This window comes from Argiope bruennichi, chromosome X2 (genome assembly GCF_947563725.1).
Source record: "Argiope bruennichi chromosome X2, qqArgBrue1.1, whole genome shotgun sequence".
Classification (NCBI taxonomy): Eukaryota; Metazoa; Arthropoda; class Arachnida; order Araneae; family Araneidae; genus Argiope; species Argiope bruennichi.
This window is the reverse complement of record NC_079163.1, coordinates 113,870,426-113,896,437: the sequence shown is the minus strand read 5'-3', so window position 1 is coordinate 113,896,437 and position 26,012 is coordinate 113,870,426. Positions and strand designations below refer to the sequence as shown.

Below are 26,012 nucleotides of genomic sequence, written 5' to 3'. Positions count from 1 at the left end.
TTGCGCGCAATAAAAAGCCTCGTGTGAACCCACCTTTAAAGCGTGGGTTCTGACCCCAAATGGAGGCATGAATATTTACTTGCCCCCGTATTCCTTAAGTATCTGAAAAAATCACACTGAATCAAAATATGTCATTAAATTTTTTTTTAAATTATTGAATTTTCTTTTATTTGTTACTGATTAGTATTTTTAATTTTTTTAAAATTTTGAATTCAATTTCGTGTGGTGCGAGTATTTGTGATGAAAATTTGTCACGAAATTCTTTTAATCCGAAAAGAGGTCGCAAGAGAGGAAAATTTAAAGTTCCCGAGATATAATTCTACTACATATGAAACAAAAAAATCCATGTTGCTAAAAAATTTAACTTAAATTAAGGATACAAATACTTCCGTCACACTTCCATCAATTACATGTGATCGGTCAATGTATATCAGGTGACATCCAAACCGATTCCAAAACTATAATTTTCATCGTCATACATCCGTCGAAAAATGCGGATGATTGACTGCAAATGGAGTGATGGAAAATATATAATCGCGCTGCCTGTTTGCAAAAAAAAAAAAAAAAAAAAAAAAAATGGCATCAGCGTGGATTTTATAAAACAATTTTGGTTTCCATGGCAACAAGCATGTATAATTTTGCTGGAGTGTTGGAAAACAGCAGAGCTAAATTATTTTTTAATTATTCTTTCCTTTATAAGTTGCATAATTATTTCATCAATTACTTTCTTTTGACATAGTCTATTATTTTCTTTTGAGGCTGCCCAATAATTACAATATGATTTTTTTTTTTTTTTAAAGAAAGCTTCAAACAGTCAGACCAATCCAAAATATTTTGGTAATTTTTTTTTTTACTTACCATTTTAGAATTATATATTTTTGTTACATGACATGCCAGTTGTTCTCATTATGATATTGGATTGGTAGAAATGAATTTTTACTTCCTCTTTTTAAATAAGTTCCTAATATAAGATTTATAATAATTAATGAGAAGAATTGGCACCAAAACTATTGTTGAAGGAAAAAAATAGCAACAATATCTCTATACAGTATGATCATTACTAACTTTTTATTAGTGTTATATCAATATATATATATATATATATATAATATTAAAGAATATGCAGAATATAAAATTATTTGGAAAATAAAATTAAGATGTTTGCTTTTCAAACAGATGCCCCCAGCTATGACTCCTTTGGTTAGAAAATATTCCTATTCTGCATCAGTTTTAACCCTTTGTGAGGTGCAACTAGTTCATGTCTCCTACAAGGTGCAGAAATTTCTCACATCACATATTCAATTTTTTACCCACAAAGTTTTTGTAACTAAGCATCTATAATATTTTTATATTTGTCATTTATATTATAATAATCTTGTAAAAAATTTATAAATAACCATATTGCAGTTACCCTTGCCTTGCTAAAGGAAGACCTGGCATTTAATTGAATTAAAGTTGTTGCAACAGCAAAGAGGAGGTAACAAGGGCTGAGTTCTAATCACTAGGTACCAGCCATGCTATAACTCTTCCTGTAGGAGATGTGTCTCATCATGAACTGGAAGTAACTCGATCCTAGAGCTTTATTATACACATCAGGGGAAGGGGCTATGAATTAACCATCACACTAGAAGCTTTTCATTTCTATATTTTTATTATTGAATTATTGAAATTTTTATTATTTATATTATTGAAATTTCAGATTTATAACAGATTGTTAAAATAATCACAAAGTAGTAGGATTGACATTATATATAATTAAGCTTATATATAAGTATCGAATATTAAAGAATAAAAATTAAGAATATAATTTTAAAGAAGTTCATACTCTGATTCATCAATTTTGCAAATGAATGAATTGTAGCAATCAATTTTGTATTACTTTGTTTTAAGCATAAATAAGCATTGCAGACATAAAAGGGAAAAGAGAACTGGCCTGTGAAATTTGTAAGTCCTCTTTTCTTGATGCTTTGGCAGGATCAGCATGCCTTTACTGTAGTGTATTCTCATTTAAACAAAGAATTAATTTCATGTAATAAACATTTTAAAGTGATGAAAAATAGTAATCTAATGTTCTAGTTTAGATTTTAAATTAGTTTACTTATAAAAGAATACTCAGCATCTTTTTATTTGCTTTTTATTACCAGTAAATTGAACATGGCTGTTCTTTCTGGTGGTGTTTGGTATTGGTTAAAAAAATCACCTTGGCTATCTTTTAAATGCTGTTTCAACATTGTAGAATATGTATATTTTATCTACAGAATTTATTCCTCCCTTGGTCATGTTATATAATGACATTATTTCTAGCATTTTATGTATATATTTCAGGATACTAGTATCGGTTTTACTCATTTTAAATGAATATTCTAATAATACAAGAAATGACAGTTTATAATACAGTATACAATAATAATGAAGAAAGTGAAAAAAAATAAATAACTGCAACTTAAGGCTTAAACAGGTCACAATTGTGTTTTCAGGTACTTAGGAGTATGCAACTGATGTTAGGTTATTAACCCCCATTTTTTTTAAGGCTTGTAAAGATAGCTAAAAGGGCTCAAAACAAATGGCAGTAATTTTCAAGAAGGAACACGATCAAAGTGATCTGAGAGCTTTCTCCTATTTAACACTGGGTTAATTTAATGAATGTAAATATTTTTTTATGCAAAGGGTTGGATTATCATTTTTAATTTGTAGATGTGTATTGAAAAATTAAATTATTAATAATTACATTGTAAATTTATATATTTTAACTAGATTTAATATTTCACTTAATTAAATATTGGATTTTTTTAAATATGATATTGTTGCAAAAAAGTTGTAGCAATTCCCATAAATTACTGAAAATGAAGAGCAAGATTTCAAATTATTAAATGAAATACCAATGTATATATCCATACATAGATTTCTGCTGCCTTTCTTATTTGTATTTTTTATACATTTTAATAAAAGTATTTGTTTTTATATAAGCTAATGAATTAAATATGTATTTAAATGTATGGAAGAAAAGTTTTGTTTAAGAGATTTGCCACATCATACTGATATTTTTGTACTGAATGTAAAAAATAGTTGGAAAAACAATTTAGCAATTGATAAAAAGCATGCTTAAACATATGATGTAGAGCTTTCATGATAATTTTTAATTTTATACTTAGGAATTTAAGTAACTATTTATGAAAGAACTTAAAATGGCCTTATTGGGTTAATTTTTTTAAAAAAATTGTAGAGAATATCAGTTGTTTTCCATAAAAAAAAAAAAAAAAAATGAATTCTTTTTCATCATGAAATCTATACATTATTTTTTGTTAACTAATATGCGAACATTTAAAATAATATATATAATATTTTTACTTAATTTGATATTACTAACTGTGACTCATTATACTCTAAAATGTGCATATTCTGCATGAGTTATTAAGTGAAGCATGTCATTACTTATAAAGTAAAAATAAGATTTGTGTTTCTAATAATTTTAATTTAAATAACTGTATATTTATAATATTTTATTAGATAATCTGTAATTAATTTTAATTTCATATAATTTAATATTGTACATTTTTATATAATATAGCAATAAATGAGAAAAATTGCAAATTTTCATCATTTATTGCGAGTAAATGCAGAAGAATGACTCAGTTTCAAATAATGAAATAAAAAAAAAATACTATTTTTGTCTCTGTCAATCATTAGTGTATGCCTATTTTGATTATATAATTTAAATAGATGTTAAGTTTATGAGTTAAATTAATATTTAAATATATATGTTTGAAAATTGTTTTTTTAAATTTGGTATCCTGCATTTATATTTGTGCATTTGAATAAAAATATATTTGAAAAACAAGTTGTTATTTATAAAGTTTACTCAAATATAAAATATTGGGATTACCAATTACTCTTTAAAATCTTTGCATGGAGAACATAACTAGTTATTTCTGAAAAAGTGATCCTAATGAATTATTTATTTTAAAAGAGAGTAATAGTGTCTTTCTTAATGAGAATGAACAAAACGACCCTTTCATTATGAAATATTTGTATTATTTTCCATTATTATTATATTTCAACTAAACAAGAAATTATTGCTAATGTCTTCAGTGAATAATTGATTGACAAACAACTGTAATAATAATTTAACATCTTTATTATTTTTTTTCAATGATTATAGAAGCACTTATATAAACAAAGTAAATGGATTTATTTGTTTAAGTGTTCAATGCTTTATATAGCTAAAATTAAAGAATTAACAATAAACAGACTTTATTTATGCTTCCACCTTTCGATACAAGATGTAAAAAATGATCCTCAACTTTAAATATGCTATTTATTTCACATAATGGATGATTTTTAAAATTAATTAAGGATTTTTCTGTTTATGTGGAAACTCTACTGAAAATTTTAATACTGTAAAAAAAGATGTAAAATGTCCAATAAAACATACCATTATTAAAAGTCTTTCCCTTTTCATATCCATGGTAATTCAGTGTGAAATAATAATCTCATACAATTTCGCCATTTGTTTTCAGAGTTTGCATGAAAACCATTCATACTGTAAATGAACTTTCATTCGTGTATACTATATTAAATTAAACAATTTTAGTTTTAAGTATAGACTTCTAGTACACAGAATATGAGTGTTTAAATTCTTTTGAAATATATCTTTACTTTTAAATAGATTAGAATTATATTCAGGGCATAATAATGCATCTTGTAACTCTTCCCATATATCATTTAATTTTTTTAAATATAGGATTATATTCAGGACATAATAATATAGTAACTCTTTCCTTGTATCATTTAATTTGGTTTTTTTTACCATAACTATGATTATATGCAGTTCATTTAAATGCAACTGAATCATTTTAGTCTAGTATCATTTTTAAGGTTTGTAAAGCCCCTTTGGTGATGATGCTGGCGGTTTTGAAAAGCAGTGACTTTAATAATGAGAAAAAAATTCTGATGATTAAAATAAATGTAATAAAATTCAATCATTGGTGTTTACCTACAATAGTCCTCTGATTTTTAAATTCATTCAAATGCTTCAAGGTATTAAACTTATTAATTATTGTCTGTTTCACATAAATTAATTTCATACTACTTTATTATAAGATCATTTGAATCTCATATATAACATCACCAATTGCATCTTACATTTATTTTGTAGTATATATTTTATATAAATTTCTTTACTACTGTTCTTTTATTTAATTATTTCTAGTCATTGGCTATAATATTAGCCATCTAATAGTGCTTGGTGGGGGAAAGATTGACTGGAATGTATATATATATATATATATATATATATATATATATATATATATATATATATATATATATATATATAAAACACACATTTTTTTTTCTTTGCCAGATTTTCTTCTTGTAAGACTTTCTTTGTTCAATTATCTTTTATCTAAAGGATAATACAACTGAATGCTGAAAATTTTTATAGTATTTATATTTAAACCATCAGATTTAATCAAAAATTAACCTTTAACTCTTCCATCTTGTCCTGTGTTATTTCTTGTTCAATCAAAAGAGTTTTTAAATTATTTAGGTGCAATTAGATAACAGAGTTTTCTAAATCATAAAATTATTGCACTGTTATTATTGTTATAAAATCTTTGCTCAATTGGGATTAAATTACATTGTTAAAAATGCTGATCCATGTATTTGAATATTAATTATGAAATTATTTTTAATGTAACTTGAGCAAAACCAATTTAATTTATCATATTTTATTCAAAATGCATTGAAAAGGCTAGAATAAAGTAAATCACTAATTAGGTAAATAAAAAGCTTTAAAACTTTAAACTCTGAAGTAGTATTAAAGTTTTAAGGTCAATTAATTTATATTGCTATCAACTTCAATATCTATTTCAAAAAGGGGGAAAAAAATGGAGAGATTAATGAAAAAAAAAACAAGAAATCTGCCTACTTGATTCTTATAAGCTGTATAAATAATGAATTGTGACAAATCTTGCTGAAATTATGTATTTGTGCAAGATTTCTCTGATAAATCCATAATTTTTTGTTGATTTTATGTAATATTAAAATATTGCAAACCATATATATATAATTTAATAATATTTTAATAATCTTTGTTAATATTTTTTATCTTATTGTTTTATTCTATATTTATTTATTTATTTATTTTTTGCAGAACTGATAATTATTTTCTGAATGATGACAAAAGCAATTCCTTGGAAAGCAATTCGAAAACTCTTAGGGGTTTTCATTATTTTTGTTTGTTTTTTCTTTATATACAGTCCTGATTCAGGTTTGTAATTTTTGTTATTTTATCATTCTAAAATAATTAATGATTTTAGCTTTGAAGTACCTGATTTATCTTGTATCATGTTTTTATTTTTTAAAGGCATGACTGAAATATTTTCTGCTTTATACTAATTTACTAAAAATTTTATCAAAAACTTTTATTTCATTTTTCAGGATTTTCCTTTATATAAAAAATTCCTTACCATTTGTCTGGAATTAAATTATTTCATAAAAAAATTTCTAAGCAAAGTTATCAACATTATACTTTTTTTCATGAATGATATACCATCGTTATTCTCTTATGTCACATTTTTTTTTTTTTTTCATATAAATTAGGGTTAGTGTAGCATGGAATTTGGACAGAGGATTGAATGTTCTCACCTGACTTAAATCTGATGTCTGTCTCAAAGTAGCTCTTGTATAACCTCAACTTTGATATTGATTTTAATTTAATTAAACTAAATTTATAGATCAAGGACTTGAAAAACTTATGCTTGCAACTTTGAAATAAAATTGAAAATGGAAATGAAACTTTTACTGTACTAATCATAATATCCTTTACCTAGGCCAACTCTGTATATTGTATTTTGCAAGTGCTATAGAAACATAACATTTTTCAAATGAAAGCAAGAATAATTCTACTTTGCAAAAGTAATTTATGGTCTCATACATCAGAACTCAGTTATTCAATCTTCCATCTTCCCAAAAAATTACGATTATATTATATTCATGAAATAACATTATAAGCACATCCTTCTGAATAGTTCTTATAGTCCAATTTCACACATTGTGTTTTATCAAGTCCAGCTTTACAAGAATGCTTGAAAGGACATAAGCATTACATTCTTTAATAAGCTTTTTTAAAAACAACTTTAGTTGAGCATATGTTAGGCAGTTCTGAGAAACCGTATCTAATATTTGTGGGAGAACAGATACCCTTTCTTAATTAAAGTTGTTAGCAATGGCAAGATTTAAAATAAAGAATTCAAGTGAACCATGTGTAGCTGTGTGTGTATAATGTTGCAACTTGTGTTGAGCCCAAGCAGTATTTGAACATTTGAGCCCAAGCAGTATTTAAGAAAACGACTTATGTTTTTCTTCCTTTGTAGATTATATCATCTGAGAAATTTTAAGGGAAATACTTCTGTGATTGTTACAAAGGGCCAAGGACAAAAACAAAACATCGTAAAAACATGTCTTGAATACATAAAAAAAATAATAATAATCATACCCGCTGATTAGAATGGTTCTGATTGCCAACAAATAATGTAGAAAATTTAAAGCGAGCAAGAAAAAAAAAAAAAAACCCTTTAATTTTAAGAATCAAACTTTGCTTAGCGAGTACCTCGCATAATGAAAAAATCAAAGTGGAAAAAAATCACTCGTTTAACGATTGCCCCGAACGAGTGGCGAGGAGACAACGTGACGCCACAAGCTGGAATAGTCTATATCAGTCTGTGTTGACCGTTTGTTTGAAAAGAACCCTCATATTTACATGGAAAAAATTTTAGCCGGATAGCTTTGTCAAACGGGACTCTCAGAGTTTTGAGCAAGTATCTGTGGGGCCTTAATCGACGATATGGTGTCTCTGGCCAAGATTATGGGAGTAAAGATAAATAGCAACAACATCGATCAATTGTTGGGAGAATATAACCAGAAGATCGGATAGATATCGGACCAGATAACCAGAATAACTATCTAAGAACTTATAGAACTACATTATTTTTCACAGTATAACTCTGCAAAGGAGATTTGGTCAGGAGAGAAGGAAATAATAGATTCAACAGAGTAACAATCTTTCAGCGAAATGCTGAAAAGGTGAGAAATTATTGCATCGTACTTTGAGATGTATCACTGTACTAAAGCAGCAGCTACGTGCACTAAAAATTAGAGATGCATAATCCACGAATTTTTGAATAACAAACATTTTTGCTATCGTTATTTTTAAATATTTATTCCAAATAATTGCTTTTCAGTCATACTTTTAATTAAAATTTATTAATTTTGATTAATAATAAAATTTGTTACTTGTAATCAATACTTAATTAATTTATTTAAGTAAAGTATAATTGACTTAATTCATCTATTTAAGCTTAATTTTTAATTTTATTCGAAACCATTTATTTAATTTATGTATTTAAATTAAGTATTTTCTATAAAAAAAGCAAATAAAAAATTATTTCTTTAAAGATTTTACTTTAGTTCTATATTCTGTCAATAGATGTTGCCTATAAGGAACGCCAATGGAAAGTCATTTCACAGACAATTAAAAATTATCCTTATGCCAAGTCACTGATATCAGAACAGACAAGAAGCTACCAATACCATTAAGTAGTGACTTCACACTTACAAACACTTTTCCTGTGAGTAACGCCAGTTTCAGTGATTTGCGGCTTTGAATGATTACAATGATATTGTAACTCAAAGAATACCCGGTCCGTTCACTTTTTAACCCATTCATAGATTTCTCCCCTTTTCCTTTCTGTCCTCAATTAAGGGGATGGGTCAATAGCTTCACTGAGGCTGAAAGTCTGTTTCTGACGTTTCCTACCCTTATGCAGGAATGTAAGGTATCGGGCCAGACTTTTTTAACTTTCGGACACATAATGTCAGTTATCGGGGAATTGTTTCTTTGTGGTTTTGGATTGATGGAAATCCATGACTCATTTTATGTCTTTTCCACTTACAATATACCTACCTATTGCAGTCTTTTATATTTTACATTAACATCGTATTTAAATGGAATTAGACTGGTTTCTCCGATGACGTGCTGTTGCAATGATTTGAGAAATATCGTTGTTATATCAACTTTTAACCTCTAAGAAAACAATGCATTTTATTTTCCAATATACGAGGTAAAAATATCGGTGGCGATGAAACTTGAAATTCATTTCTGCAGTTTTTAATAACAAAGCCTTATTTGATGTTTAAAATGAGATGCCATGCGATACTAATAAAACTTTTTTTAAATGCATATTTTCTTTTCGATGTTATTTATTTTCCACATAATGTACCGTAAAAGTAATATACTCTTTTTTTTTTATTTTACATATTTTGAAAATAAGTTAAAAAAATGTTATAGTGTAAAATAAATTTTCATACAAAATATATACTTTTTATAAGGATATATACTTTTATACATGGATTTCATTGATCATCGTAAAAAAATCAATTTGTTTCTTTTATACAGCTAGAAAGAAGCTCTAATGAATGGAACAAGCTAAACATAACCGATTTTATACCTATTTTGTAGACTTCTTGTATTCTTAAAATTGTATTTTGAAAAATACAATTTTTATGTATATAAAGTTTATTTTAAATTTAATTTTTAAAAATGGATGATGGTTAAAAGCTAAAATACACAAAGGTTGGATGAGACTTTTACAAATTACGATCTTTAAAACCTTTCAGGATTTTGTTCAACAGTATTTTAAAATTATAGATTTATTTTTAAATATGAAATTATTAGTGTTTATATAATTATTATTTATTTTAGCAAAACAATATTATCTTTAGAGTTAACTTTTTCTTAACTCCTAAAAACTTTTTTAGTTTTGAGAGTCACAAACACCGCATTTAGCTGTGCCCACGATGCCAATTTGTTAAAAATTTTCTATGAAACGTGGCTAAGAAATTTACACTAGAATTTTTTTTTAAATATAACATTTATTTTAACATTCAAAAATGGTAATTTAAGGATACTTTTATTTTCTAATAAATATTTTGTAATTAATGAGGTTTTATGATTTTTTTTTAATATACTCTATGTGCGTTTCTCTTATTGAAACTTTCTCTGCAAAAATAAAATACAATTCCAAAGAAAATAATATGTAGACATTATGCACTGGAATATAAATGACTGACAGTCAAAAGGTGATTTACAACCCTTTTGTATCGATTCATCTTCCTTTATTTTTAGAAATTTCATTTTTATTCATTTTCTTGAAATAACTTTATAGCAAATTAATGAGTTATTATATTTTCGAGTCTACAAAACCAATGATTTCATTTCTCTTTTATGTAGCCTCAAGCAGTTTTTAGCAACAAAAAAAAATTATGTTAACGTAGCAATCTATTTATTTGCATTACAATTAAAAGAATTTTCAAGGAAAAATTGTTTGTTGAAAAAAAGAAAAAGAATTAGTTTTAAAGAATAATTTTAATGCGAACATTATAATTTTGAAGGAGAAATTCACATTACACTGAAAATGGAATTAATATTACAATTAAAAAATGAAACTGTTTATTTACCACACTGCCAACAATATTACTGGTGATGTATAAAAGTCATTGATGTATACCTTATGGCAACATTTAGATTTTCTCTTATACATTTTTTTTAAAAAATTATCCCCATTTGGATGAATTTCTATGTATCACTCAAGATGTTTTTAAAAATCTACGAAGGGAAATTTATCAAAGACAAGTTATATAAAATATCACTTTTATTTTTAAAAGGACATAAAAATAAATCATATATCTGTTTAAAAAAACTGGGCAGTCTTTGGCAGCAGCGGAATTCTCACTCGAACCGAGCACGAACAATTTATTTATGCGAATATCAAATCGTTTCAATCATGGAAAAACATTAAATTTATGACAGTAATTATAATGTTTATATCCATTTAGGGTATATTAAATATGAAATTTGTTGTATCTGTTTGTAGTGCTTGAATACTAGCCAGTATCGATTTCTCGTTTGGAGGTTCAGTTCTAAAAAGAAGTGAATCGACCTCGTAGTGCGATTATGAGTGTTGTTAATCAAGCGATTTATTGCTTTCCTCGCTGCTCACCGGCAAGTAAATAGCTAATATTCTAATTTCCTATCACAGTTCCTCCTCTTTCGATTTTGAGTTGAGATCAGTGCTCCTCGAAGATAAGATGATGTCTCGCACTATTGATGACAAATAGGAAACGCAGTAATTGTATTTGGTTCTGGCATCAGTAATCGGTTTGAAAACCGCCAATTCGAAAGTTGGCTTGATCGTCTTAAATCATGATACAGGGTCAGTGGCAATAAAAAAAAAATAACTACCGAAATCTCATTCATAATTACTGGATTGTTTTAAACACACAATTCGTCAAAAAATTGCCGAATGCATAACTCGAAAGGCCATAGGATCACTACTTTAGTTTATTACGTACTTGGATCATAGTAATGGAGATTCCTCATAGTAAAAATAAATTTTCCTCATAATAATCAACAGCAAATAAAATATTACATGAGCATAGAAAGAAAGGTAAAAAATCGCAATTGAAATGCTGACGGAATACTCGACTCTGAAAATTCTTCCACTAATTTTGAAAAACTAAAGAAGTTATTGCTTTTAGTATATGCTTTGAATTGTATCTTGTAACGTCTCCCATTTTCCCTCACATGGTTAAGGACATCCAAACCAGTTGTAACATCTGCTTTCCCTCCCATAAATAAGTACATCTCTAGATGTAGATCTTTTCACTAGGAGAGTCATTATGTCTGGTCAGTTGTTACTATATCCAGATACAGGAAACCAGACGTGGATCTCGTCGTTTCAAACAGAACCATCATATGTTCAAGGGAGACGAACGTCAAAATATCGAAATGCGAAACCTTTTTTTCCCTTTACGAAGAGACTCATCAAGTCTTCAAGAACCGATCGATCACCAGCAACCATTGTCTTGAATTGTCAAACCCAAGTGCACTTCAGCCGGCGTGAGCTGCAAATTGCTTGTAATTGACATATGCTCAAGAGGCTGTCGGCCACAAAGATGGTTCCTTAACAGATACGCCCTCGATCGGGTTTTCACCAATGAGGAAGCGTTGCTGAGCAGCTATTGTATCATGAAGAACTCAAGTTCATCAATGAGAAACTGGTGGTGGAGATCTGATGAATTTAAAATGCTTTTTTTTTTTTTTTTTCAGAAAAAGATAGAAGAAGGGTCTTCGAAAGGAGGGTTCGGAGAGAGACTTCGGAGTGCGGAAAAGTTGTTTCTGATTGTTTGAGAAGCTCCTTGTGATTCGTGCTTTTGTGTTAGGCCCACCTGATAAAGGTCGGTGGATTTATGAAACTTCCCTGGAATAGCCGTTTAGAGCTAACAGTCTGTTAGCGGCTTTTTGGTGACTTATTCTCCGATTTGATCGAGGAACTATTTCGTCATTGAACTGTCATTTGATTTTTGTAAATAATATTAACCTTGATGAGAAAAAGTTGTTCTTTGTATAGATATAATATTGTAAATAAAAGTATTATTTTGATACGCTTCTCTCTTATTTGGTTGGCCTTGACCAATATATTACAATCACCTTCATGATGACTCCTCCGTTGAAGGGTGGGTCGAGATTCGGAAGAATTACTGGAGTACCCGATTCAGAAGATCTACCTCTAGTCAAACTACTTGGCAGAATGTAGACTGACATGAACAGTTGGAGCTAAAATAACGAGTTGATGTGGAAGAGTGATGAGAATGTTTTCTCTTTATTATTTGTTCTTTTTGCAACTAATAGAAGGCCAAAGAACTCCTTGGACATTTTTCAATTTTTTTAGTTCTTCGAGAGTTTTTTTCAATTTTCCTATGTCTGGTAAATTGAAGAATTCTAATTTTTTGGTTACTTCAATGATATGGTAACTTTTCTTCAATTATCTGATGATTCTATGTGTTAGAGGCACATCTCTTAGATGGTAGATTGTTATTAATTACAGAAATATCTTTAAACTCCCTCAAGATGAAGCAAGATGTACTTTTTCATTGCAGTTAATGCATAATGGCCCAGGAATAGTTTCTTAATTTCTTAGGAACCTATGGGGGTGTTGTCTGTTTTCACTTAATACTGCGCGGATGCCATTTGCAATTCCGAGCGCTGTGAAACAATTCCAGGGCAATGAAAGCACATGGTTATTTTATTTCCTCTTGGACGTGATTCTACTTATATTCTCAGATAGTTTAAGTATTGTATGTTATATATATATTGTTTAAATTTTCAATCTTCTTTACTTCCTCCAGGAAAATTTGATATAAATATTTCTATGTAATTTATCTTCTGCACAAACCTAACTTCTTAGAAACTCAGTCATTTTAGCTTTTTTGCGAATTCTTCTCTCTCATGGTTTATTGGCAGTTCTTAAAATACTATTTTAAGGGGTCTTTCTAAAGATTCCGGCAAAATAAATTCTTTTTTTTTTTTTCTCCTTTAAGTAGTAAATTTTCTATGTCTTTCCTTCTGTCTTTGCAGGTTTAATTCTGATATGTCCGTTTGAAAGACAGTTTTCGGTTTTAAGAAAGAAAGGTGGATTATCACGGCACACTATTTAAATATTTACCGTTTTTCACCATTAGCATGCGCTGTTCTATGCTTGACATCATATTTTTCACGAGTGAGAGGCAACTATTGCGCCTGTGCTGAAAATATGCTGTCAAATACACCACAGTTTAAATTCTGTGCATTTACATATAAATTGGTTGAATATACTCTGTTGCATTATAAAATAGACTTAATTGTTTTATAAAACATACAATAAGATTGCTTAGAAATGAATTAAGTTGCAGTCTTTCATTAACTTTTGCATTGTCTTTCTTTGTTGTTTCCCATCTGCTACCCTAGGATATATTGTATTTAATATTTTTTTTTAATTTTATTTAATAATAATACATTTGCTTATCACATATTATCTTAGAATTGATTCTGCTGCTTTTTCAGCTTCTGTTTATTTTCGAAGACTTTTGCGATCATTATTAAAAATTAATGGTAGTTGAAATTCAATTTATGTATTGAAAAAGCAGCTTTCTAGGTGCTGAAAGTCGAAGATTATCATTTTCATATGCTTTGTTATTAGTTTTCTATTAATCTTAAATTAAAGTAGTAAATCATTTCAGAAACCGATTATGTTTTTTAATGCTGTTTTAATCTCAGAAACTTTCCAAAATTATTTAAATCATAGTTTAATAATTAAACAATTCCCATAAGTTTTTGATGTCTTCATTTCTTTGATCCAAAATTATATGCACAGTGGATCACTCATGGGATGTTTTCTTGTAAATAGCTATACATGTATGATGATAAAATTTAGACAATCTTGAATGTGGTCCTGGTGAATAGGTATGCTTAATTCATGGATATCATTTTCATCACGGGTGGCTTAAGTTTGTCTCTGATATCATTTACCTCGAGCCTTAGTAAATAATCTAAGATATTTCTGCATATTCGAAAATCTTTTGAAGATAAGAGATCTGAAAGAAATTTGATCTCTTAGTATTACTACATTTCATCTTCATTTCTTTTAAACACATTATTTGAATGGAAGTACCTTTTAATTATATATTTGTGGTGGAATGTAGATTTTTATGATCCATGCAGTGGAAGCAACAGGACGTATGTTTTCGGGAGCATTTCTATAATAATCACATTTCACACTAAACAAACACATCGTCATCTAGTATCCAAAAGAGAATATAGAGTGATGCAACTGCTACATATTTGCTTTTTAATGAAGCGCATATAAATTTTGTATATATTACAAGGTGCTGCCATGAATTATATATTGTAATTATTTGCCCACAAGCGCCTTATTTCTAAATTCTTCCGAAAGTTTATGACTCCTAAACCTTCAGATTTTTTTTTTTTTTTTTTTATTCTAAAAATATATAAATTATATTCTGATGTACCATGCGGCATTTTACATTTTGTAAACATCAATAAAAAATCCATTTTAATATTAATTTTCTGCTGGGTTCTAAATTAAATTTTACATTATGTTCCATAATAATCTCATTTAATTTTAATTATTTTATTCTTTCAGAAAGTATTCATTCAACTACTTTGTATATAATGGATATATTTTCATCTAGGTAAAAAGGCTTCAAACAAAAAGTCTTGCAAAATTGTTGATTATGCTTGCCGAGATGGTAATCTTCTGAAGGGTGCTTTGGGTAAGTAGCATTGTATGAAATATAGTTATTAGTTGTTTTCACAGCTTCTGTGTATTTTTGAAATATTTTAAACGAAAACTAATTCAGAAATATTAAGGAGAGTTTTAGGCTCTTTTCCTAATTATGCATTAGTCCCATTCTGCTGTTTAATAACGGTGTTTGCTTAAGATGACTTTTCCTGGAATCTATGTTTACTTCATTCGTATTCTATTTCAACAACTGACGTTTTTTCTCACATGTTTTGTTTTAATATTTGTTTCTTGGCGTGAAATCATTTCTAATGTGTGACACTTTCTTGCGCATGATAACCATTCATTAGTTGATGCCCTTGTTTCTGTTTGTCATTTGTATAATGTGTTGATGTTCAGCTAATCTGCTCAATTCAGAGATCTTTGCCTTTAAGATTCAAAAACTGCGCAATGAATTCTTCTTCGTCGAATATACAAAATTCAAAGTATATATTTTATCAAATCTGCAAAATCCCTGAATAGATTTTGTAGACTTGACTAAATGTTCATAAATGCATTTGTGTAGGTACTTAGAGGAAATTCAACATATTGCTTTATCATGTGATGAGGGATTACCAATTGTTGATATCTTGGAATACCTTTATTTAAAGTTTCTTATCTACATTCTTTGAATAAGAATTAAATTTTCAAACTTAGGCAGATGAGGTCCTTACTTTATACCCCTTCGAACTTTTTATCTTGCCATTAATTTGTAAAATAAGCAATGCTAAAATTATTTCCTCTTTTTAACCTTAATATCTAATATAATATTATCTAATTAAAACTACCATGACTGTATGTCCTTATTCTGTAAAATTACTATTTATTGAGGAGGTAAAAAATCAACATTTATAATAAAATATTTTTCTTATTGTGTTTTACGAATTGGAAAAAATCGAAAAATAATTCACTTTATGGTCAAATGATTGTGCTATTTGTAATTTTCTACAATGAATGGGCTATGTGAAATTGATGTGTATAGTTACAGTGGCTAATTAGCTATGTTTTCAGCTTACTTATTGTTCATGGCTTACTGTGACATCATGAGCCCTTGTGTTGACTGTGCGTGCTATACGAGAGATTAAAATGTAATTTTGCTACTTGGTACATTTATATTAGTATCCCATAAGTATTTCCTGCTATGATAAGCTCATTTCTGCATAAAACATGAGTGGGATTGCTTGTAATCATTTTTTGAATTAATGAATGACTTCTGTTGGATCTTATCTTTTAGCGGAAACTCAAATTATGAATTTCTGTTGTTAGATATTTTCTTATTTTTCATTCATTTCTTAGTTTTCACTTTCAGAAATCTTACTCCTATGAATCTTACTTTATTCTAGTTTTCACTTTCAGAATCTTATATTTTTTCCTCACCATGAAAATGAGAAATTATGTATCTGCATCACTAAAACACAAATTGTATCAAGAAAACAGAAAATCAGGAATCAGCCAAGTGTTACAGGTCAATTACAGATTTTACACCACAAAAGTCTTCTATATTAGTCCCAAGTAGTCAGAAAAAAAAAGGCATTTTTCATTGATGCAGTGGCATATGATTTGCATGAATGGGGAAGAATTACTGTGAATATAGATACAAAATGAATACAACTTTTACTAATAAATCAGATCCAATACTTCTGACTACTGCTCTGTTATCTGTACTTGATGTTGCAACATCTGAAGATATTGCTTCAACTGGTAACAGGGAATCAAATTCTTCTTCAAGTTTAAATAATTTGGTTGCTGAAACACATGAAGTTAATGAGTCTACAAAAGAAATATCTACCACTATGGAATCTTTGTATCTATTATGAGCAAAACTTATATAGTTTTTTACTATACATTTTGACCTCTTGATTATCTACCATGTGATGCTTGTTTGCATGTGAGGAAACTTTTGAATGACTCGGTTTTTCACTGGCACCCGAAAAAAATGGCAACGTATATCGAAGAAAATAAATGCTTATATTATATAATTGCTGAACTTGTCGATATTTGTTATTCACCTCTCTTTGTATGGGTCGTTAGTGATTATAGGTAAATTTGCTACTCTTAGCTATAATCGAATCGATTGTAATACATGTTTAAATTTCTCGTTATAATTAATGAGGGCACATTTGATAATTTTTATAGCGTCAATGCTTGAACAGAAAAAAGGATATTGAAGCAATGAGCTATTGTCTAAAGTAAGAGAATTGAGTAAGCAATGTTTCCTTTTTAAAGTTACGGAAATGAATCGGCATTCATTCTGAATTAGAGAAATTCTTTGAGGGCAAAAGATGGCTCTATTATGGCAACTCATGTTTTGATGGAGCAATGTAAGCTTATGTTAAAAAAATTAAATGTTTATAATTAAGAAAGGCTAAAAGTAATGGTCATAATTAACTCGTTACATATCTCGGTAAAACAGATATTAATAATTTAATACAAATTATGAGTAAAGAAAGATTAGTCTTGGAAGCTCTGAAAATATACATACATATATATACTATTCAACATGATATAATACATCCATTGATCAACTAATCATTATTATTCGATATGTGCGTTATCTGCATTTTCTATCGGAGATAGAAAAACAACCCTTAGTATAAACATAATACAAGCGTCATATAATAATTTCATCTAACGAAGCAAAATAATTACAGATATTAAGAGGCATAGAAGAGCAACAAATGGTAACAATTGTCATTAACAATGAAATATCATTATAATTAATGCATATTAGATAAAGAGTTCTGCAGTAAAATTTTGGTATTATTATTATTTTCTTTTTTCAAATCGTGCCTTTGTTCTAAAGTGCATACCATAAAGTCTCACTATTCGTAGGGCTAACTTTTTTTTTTTTTTTTTTTTCCTTAGCCGTACTCTGCGAAGAAATATTTTAATTATGACCAGTCTGTATTTTTGTACATTATGTATGCTTTAAAAGGAGAAAAAGAGCGTATATGTTGTTTTTGTTTTAGGTGATTATTATTGTGTTAACGAATCCATCTTTTTTGTGGAAACATCATTTTCTAATGTTTTGACCCCCAGACAAGCGTGTGCTATAGAATCTACTGCTCATCATAATCCGTCTTTCCAAGTCTATGTTCTGATGACACCAATAAAAGCTATTGATTTTAGTGATTCTTATATAAAAATCATTAGTACACTAACTAATGTACACTTAGTGCATATTACTATTGAAGATCTTGTATGTGGAAGTCCTGTATGGAAGTGGTTTGTCTCTGAGAAATGGAAGAAAAGCAAATGGCAGGTAAAATGGTCTCTTGTTATTGCAATATAATTTATATAGAAAAAAAAAGCACTTTGACAAATTAGTAAAAAAGTCTCTAATTTAGTTTTAAAATTTTAAAATGATTTAATTAAATCATCTTAAATTTTTAGATGCGACGCAGATAAAATTGTATAAATCACCAATATGCAATTTGTAATATCGTTTAAGCAAATTATTGTGAAAGTGCCGAATTAGAACATTTTTCAATTTGCTAAACTGAACAAAACACTTTGTTAATATTAAATTAATCCATCATTAATTAATTCATTTTTCGTGAAAAAAGATATTAAATGTAAAACCCATCTGTGGTCATAAGTTCACTAACCGTAAATAGTTAACTTATTCCTGGTTTAGGTTTTTCTCAATCTTTTCAAAAATGTATTCAAGCAATTATGAAGTTCCTGACCATTTGTATACTTTGCTCAAGTTATTTGAATACACAAACTTTAACATTCTGAGAACTGCCCTCAAATTTTGACCATTGAATTATCTAAATTTTATCCTTTGTAAAAGAACTAAAAAATTTTTGTACTTGACGACAAAAAGTTATACAACCCTCTGTTATTATTCCATTGCATCAAGAGCTAAAACTAACAAAGTTATCCTTTTCTAAACATTAACTCTTAATGTTTCCTTTATGTATGTGAATTGTGACCATCAGATATTTGATGTGATACTATGTAGTAATCTGAAAGTTCTTCATGCTGCAAAATCACTAAGCAGCAATTGATGAAAATCATCAATTTTCCTACGACTCTGTAATAACTGGTTTAACCATAGTATGTAAAAGGGGTGAAGTGTAATATATATATATATATCACTTCATCATGTTTTAACAGTATCATTTGTGATGAATCCAAAGGAGTTTCTCAAGATGACATCAGAATATTGTCTCTTTTAAAATTAGCAACAAAATTTGAAAGCACTTGTGATTATTAATTATACAGCAGCAGAGATTTAAAGAATATTAAGTATTTTATTTTAGTAAACATACTCACTATTAACAACCAAACCAATTTACAGATAATATTTTACAATCTCATCTTTGGAAGTTATACTTGTTCCAAAGGAAACCTATAAGGCACAACAAGAACATTTAAAACTGTACAATCAAGAAGGGTGGGATGAAAAAAAAGAAAAGGAATTGTTTCTAAGAAAGTGTTATTTATTTCCTGACCCTTATGATATAAGCTGAAATTTCCAACTTGATACTATATGAGTCCAGTTTTTGCAAGAATAAAGTATAGTGCGGTTCCTGCTTGCTGTGACATCTATTTTATCCCTAAATTAGGAAACTAGAATAGAATGTTGCCAAAGCTGCACATAACGGTGCAAGAGATGCTCAAACTTTGGAGGAATATTTATGTTCAGTTTTTGATAGTAAAAAAAGCATCGATTTTGAGTTGTATTGATTTACTATGAGCTATAGTATAAAACGCAATAGCCTTTTCATTGCATACTATTTCAAAACGTATTTAACAATGTTTAATTTATTAATGTACTATCATATATCTTCTGATAAAAAGTATTCAACTTTTATTAAGACTGTCATCTTACCTTAAATCGAAATTGTTTTATCCAAATATCAGAGCAGTTATTACATTCTTGCATTATTTTTTTTAAAATATCAAAATAATATTCATTACATTAAAATAAAAATTTATTTAACTAGGTTCTTTACAAGAAAAGGTCATTTTAATAATATAAGCAAGGAAAAATGATTTACCTCAAAAACTGACTTAATTACAAAATTTCTACTTTTAACATTGTCATATTACTCTGACCACCCCTATATTTTTCTGAAAAATTAATCCCGCTAGATAAATGAACAGAATATTTCACCAAAAAATGTAAGCAAAATATTTTTATAAAATGAGCAATTAAATGAACAAGCATTTTTTTGAAAATCTCACGATTTTTTTTCAATTAGCTGGACTATTGTCTAGGACAATGATGAGTGTAAAGCACGCACATGTTACTAAGATTCCTTAGCATCCATCTTGTTTGAAAATTTTTTATCAAATCATTTGATTTTGATAAATCATACATAAAAGATTAATGAATTTATAATGAAAAGAAATGTTTTGAATATAAGAAATCGAAGCATAAGGTTTTATTATTCGAAACTCTCGACTTGATCATGTATTTCACTAATTATTTTTATTATTATATTCTGATTAATGTAAGACTATGAATTTAATTTTTAAACCGTTGTTTTATAAACTCTGCGATTAAAAAGAAACTTTGTTACTCTTCTGTTTTGTAAAACATGAATCTTGGAAGAATAGAAATGTTTTCAATATTCATTCCTTTCTTTTTTTAACGTTAACTTGGAATATTGACTGCGATAATCATAAAATACTTTTAGAAGTATGCTCTTTAAACTGAAACCATACTTTAAAATAATAGTATTGCACTTCAGAAAAAAAAAATAAAATGGAAATGCATATGACATATACTGATAATGGGGGGGGGATCATTTTCAGTATGTACAAATGCAAGATATAAGTTATTATAAACATACTAAGTTACTTTATTCGTTTCAATGCATGAAAATATGAATATGTAATGAAATAAATATACTTTTCCAAGATACCTGAAATATTGTTATTCATTACTTTACATATTTCAGGCTAGTCATTTGAGCGATGCGTTAAGGTTCTTTTTAATCTGGAAATATGGTGGCATGTATCTGGATATGGATATTGTTTGTTTACGCTCCATGGAACATCTGAGAAATATAGCCATCACAGAAAACTGGGAAAGAGTTGCTTCTGGAATATTAATCTTTCAAAAAGGACATGAGTTAATGAAAAGGTGTATGTATGATTTTGTACAAAAATATGACTCCTCAAATTTTGTTGCAAATGGTCCTGGCACTATTACTCGAAATATTAAAGCTTACTGTGATATGGATAACATTGGTAAGATATCTGGTGCCGATTGTAATGTAGATATTCTGCAACCGGCAGCAGCTTTTCCTATACCGTATGATAAATGGCAAGATTATTTTATTCCTACAACTAATCTCAATATTTCATTGTTGTTTGATAAAAGCTACTTGATACATGTATGGAACAAATTTAGTAAAATTTCGAAAATGAAGGTAGGGTTAAACAGTTTGTATGAATTAGCTATGGCACAGCATTGTCCTTTAGTTTATAAACACATTGTGTTAGTTGGATATGCTAAGTAATTTTATTTACTATTTTACTTTTTTTTTTTTTTTAGTATTTTTATTTTTTATTTACTTGTGCTGTTTCCAATTAATTTGCTATTAAGGTTAGTAAAACCTATTTTAATGTGTGTTGTCTGAATCTTTTATTTTATATACTTATATATTTTTTAATTTTAAAGAATGCTTTATGAATCTCTGATATAAGAAATCTCAAATAAGAAATCTCCAAAATAAAAAGGCATAAGGATTTGAAGCATATTGTTCGAAACAAAGCAGAATTTCTTGAAAATAACTGTTTTTAAAATGATCCAACAATTCTTTTCAATATTTTTTGGTTCTAGCAGTTCTTTTCAATAGTTTTTGTTTTTGATTGTTTCCCTGAATATAACAAATGCATCATAAAGAAGCTTTTGATGATTAGTCAAATATTTAAATCTTATTAAATTATCTTGCTCCACTTGCCATTTAGTGGTCAGAAAAATTAGTTTCATTGTCTTCTTTGTCAATATTCTTGATCTGATTACTTTTTATTGCATGTTTTCACCGAAAATTTATCAACTTTTGAAATCTTTACTTTTACAAATTTCTCTAGAAAAAGTTAATTTTTTTATTGATGCATGCGAATTCAATAGCATACAAATGTGTATATATTTCTTTGCAACAATTCTTATCCTTTCTATGCTAATAAGAACAAATATTTCAATATATTTTTAAGCATTCCATCTATGCACTTTGAATATCCATTCTGACCATTTTCCCTTTATTTTAGCTGTACAGGGAAAATTCCATTTGAATAGTTGTTGATTAAATTTTATTGTATGCTAATCATATATGTAATGTTTCGCATTTAGGATAGATGAGATTAAGATACATTCCCTATTCGTTCATAATTGTGATTTTTTTCCTCTCTTCTTAAACGTTTATTTGTTCTGAAAGAAGTTCATATCTAAAGTCATAAAGTTTGGTAACTTTTCCTTTAGTTCCTATAGAAATGAAAATGGAATTCCTATGGAAAATGGACTTAACCACTTTCATAATCAATCGCAATTCAATTTCTTTTATTGATCAATTTTATATTCAGCAAAACATTATCATTTCTTTAAAGATAATAAATATAAACTAGTTATAAATAAGAAATTTACAGTTAATTAATTACAAATTATGTAATGTTTCATTTTTAAAAAAAAGCTTACACCACTTTTAAAATAAATAATCCAGTTCATTACATCAAAGAGTATTTTTTTTTAAACTTTGATTTTGACATTGCAAAAAATTTGATTTAAAATATGTTTGTGAATCATCATCGTGATTTATTACAAAATTTCGGATGAGAACTTATTGTTCTATCCTAGAATATATCTTATAACTGCTATTTTATCATTTGAGTAGAAATTTATACGATATAAGTTTTTGAATTGTCTGATGATCTACAATTTCTGCATTTGTAAATCTAGAGTGCCTTTGAGGTGTTTGTTCGAGTGCCTTTTTGGTGTTTATATAGAGTGCCTTTTTGGTGTTTATATAGAGTGCCTTTTTGGTGTTTATATAGAGTGCCTTTGAGGTATTTTTGTAGAATACCTTATAGAGTCATATATAGAGTGCCTTTTAAATTCATACACAAAATTAGAGTAGGTACCATTTTAAAATCAAATCTGATTGTTGTGGATTACTTTCTGAGCTTTTTGATAACGGTTCGATAAACTATGAATAAAGCTCTTACTCATTTTTGTGCTGTATCTTTCATAAAAATGAATTTTGCGCTTTGTTAAAACTTTGGGTAGTTTTTCCACTCACAATGTGCTGGGCGAATAGTTTGAACTTTTATTTTTATCTGTTTTATTTTACTAAATGTTTGATTTTACAATCTCAAAATTTAAATTTTTAGAGCATAGCTGTCCAAGAAAATCCAGAAGAGAGCGCTGCTTTGTACATATCTAATTGTGACTAGGATAATGTATTTTTAAGCAATTGCCCAAGAAGCTTATCCCTGAGTATGTGATTATCTAAAACATTCTGAAATTTTAAATGTCATAGTAGAATGCTTTCTATATTGATAAAAATCCTTGTAGATTTATGTATATATTGAGGGCCATTCATTCAAATATATGTGTAATTTTTATATCTAGTTTCAAATCTTTAGCTATTGAATAGTAGCATAATTACATTTAGAAACTAATATATAGGAGTTCTATAGTATTATATTTGTGATATGAAGCTAAATCCGTCTTTGTTCCTACTTTTGGTTCATGATGTGATATAAAACCATCTTTAGAGTAGATTGAAAGCTAAATGAGGCATCTATTTTTATTCCCTGAAGCATTTATTTAGATTTAATGAGGCATTTATAAATGCCGAATGATGTGTTTGGTGATTTATCAAAGCATTTATTACTGTTATTATTTTATGATGTATTTGTTGATTTATCAAAGCATTTATTACTGTTATTATTTTATGATGCTTTTATTTTTTACACTGTAAGTGAATTTATTTTTAGTATTTTAGGATTAAATTTTTTATTTTAGACTGTTTTTTAATTAAAGGCGGCGTTAGTAGAGGGGCAGTTAGCCCCCCCCCCCGTCGGTGTGAGAGTTTCATTAGCAAATGTTTTCACCACTTCAGGAGGTTGTGGAGAGCTGGGTATTTAACGAATATGATAATTTAATATTAATATACTGTAAACAATCGAAATATCCAAATAAAGTTTAAGCGGTGCCTCTTTTGGCAATATAACCAACAAGGTGATAGGTGAATAAGATGTCGCATTTTACCGATAATTTTTGGTCGGTTCACTAAAAACTCAATATGATGGATGGCGATGACGTTAAGTCCGAAGATTCTCCGCACAAAAGATCAATATCTAAATTTTTTAAAAAAGCGGAATAATACGTAATTTTCTTTAATTAAATGTACAATGAACTACTAGGAGTTATTTTGAAACCAAATTAGAGAGATTGTGCTTAGCCCCTTGTCTGATTTATCTTACCTCCCCGTCGGCAAACTTCTGCCGCCGCCTCTGTTTTTAATTGTTATTACAAAGCTAGTGAAGAATAGTTTAAGAATATAGTGTAATTTTATATATTGCATGTATTGTCTGTAAGTGATTAGAATAGAAAGTATTTTCAGTGTAAGTGTGTATCATGAATCTTTCCAGTTCTACTATTTTGCCGTATTAAAATAGTAGGATTGGTTAGGATAATTGGGAACGAATTTTTCAAACTTTGCCATTTTCTTTAATTTGAAATGGTAATATCAGATCGGAAATAGGCCTGTAATTTATGCGAATGTATAATCATATTCTGGTGGTGTCATTAAGTAATCTCTTTTTTAATTCAAGTTAATTTATTAATTAAGCAGTTTAAGTTACAGCGATGCTCCTAATTACCGTTTTTATGATCTTAATTATGTCAGACTATAAAGTAATTGGGAACGAATACCGTTTGGGCTTCTGATCAAAATAACGGACTGATTTGAAGACATTATGTTTGAAATAATAATCAAGTACTGCTTCTTGCCTCAGAATTTATTTTATTGCCTATTCCAACTATCCCACACTGCTGATTTTTTAAAAATTGTTTCCCATTAAAACATATTTTATTTCGTGCAATATCGCACATATGCACAACCATAATTATTCAATATGCTTACAGTTTGGAGTAAGTTATAATTATTTAATCCCCAATTTTGATTGGAAATAGACCTTTATAAAAATTGAAATGACTGAATTTTATGAAACATGAGAGGACTCGGAACTTTGATTACGAAACAAAAACACTGAAACTAAAACAAGAAATCACACTGAAAAAGGAGAAAAGTGTTGTCTTCCTCTAAAGTGCCTTAAGGAAGGTGCATGTTTTTCGCTCACTAATGCGTACTGTAGTCATTGTTCCCAATTACCCTCCCTGATCCTATCTGTTTATAAACACAAAGTATTTTTTAAATGCGTACAAAAATACAGCTTTTTATATCAATACAGATAAGTGCCAGATTCTAGTATTATTCAATACTTTTGTTTATCTTGCTTTGAAAATGATTAATAGTGAAATCTTAAATTTATTTTTCTAAAATATCTTGTTAAAAGTAAGGGAATGTTACTGATAATGACGCTTTAGTTATTTCTACTTGTTTACAATGTATATGAAAGTGCATTCTGTAATAATTTACTGAGGGTTTTTTTTATTTTCATAATTTAAATGAGAAGTTTGTTAATTTTTTTGTTGAATTTATTAAATTATTTATGCAAAATTTTGTAATTAAAATTCAAATATTAATCTTATTCACGGTAGCAGTAAGTCAAACTCATTTTCCTCTACTAAGATACGTGATAGTGTTATTTTAAAATCTGTTGTGAATGTGTAGAATATTAATTTGTTTA

General features: G+C 28.1%; 1 protein-coding gene across 2 annotated transcripts; it reads left to right on the top strand.

Moving 5' to 3' along the window:
• Positions 1-552: 552 nt before the first annotated feature.
• Positions 553-25,979, top strand: LOC129960647 (lactosylceramide 4-alpha-galactosyltransferase-like). 2 transcript variants are annotated; one of them, XM_056074196.1, is made up of 6 exons: positions 553-837; positions 1,408-1,561; positions 6,155-6,271; positions 15,091-15,171; positions 18,149-18,441; positions 21,095-25,979. In XM_056074196.1, the coding sequence occupies exons 3-6, from the start codon at positions 6,175-6,177 to the stop codon at positions 21,656-21,658; spliced, it is 1,035 nt and encodes a 344-aa protein (XP_055930171.1). In that variant the 5' UTR covers positions 553-837; positions 1,408-1,561; positions 6,155-6,174; the 3' UTR covers positions 21,659-25,979. The 2 variants fall into 2 exon arrangements, with proteins under 2 accessions (XP_055930171.1, XP_055930170.1); XM_056074195.1 differs by lacking the exon at positions 1,408-1,561.
• Positions 25,980-26,012: the final 33 nt, after the last annotated feature.

Excerpts from the sequence above, each read along its gene's own strand:
- LOC129960647 (XM_056074195.1), top strand. The coding sequence starts at position 6,175 with ATGATGACAAAAGCAATTCCTTGGAAAGCAATTCGAAAACTCTTAGGG. Across the intron at positions 6,272-15,090 it reads TATATACAGTCCTGATTCAG|GTAAAAAGGCTTCAAACAAA; the intron begins GTTTGTAATTTT and ends ATTTTCATCTAG. Across the intron at positions 15,172-18,148 it reads TCTTCTGAAGGGTGCTTTGG|GTGATTATTATTGTGTTAAC; the intron begins GTAAGTAGCATT and ends TTTTTGTTTTAG.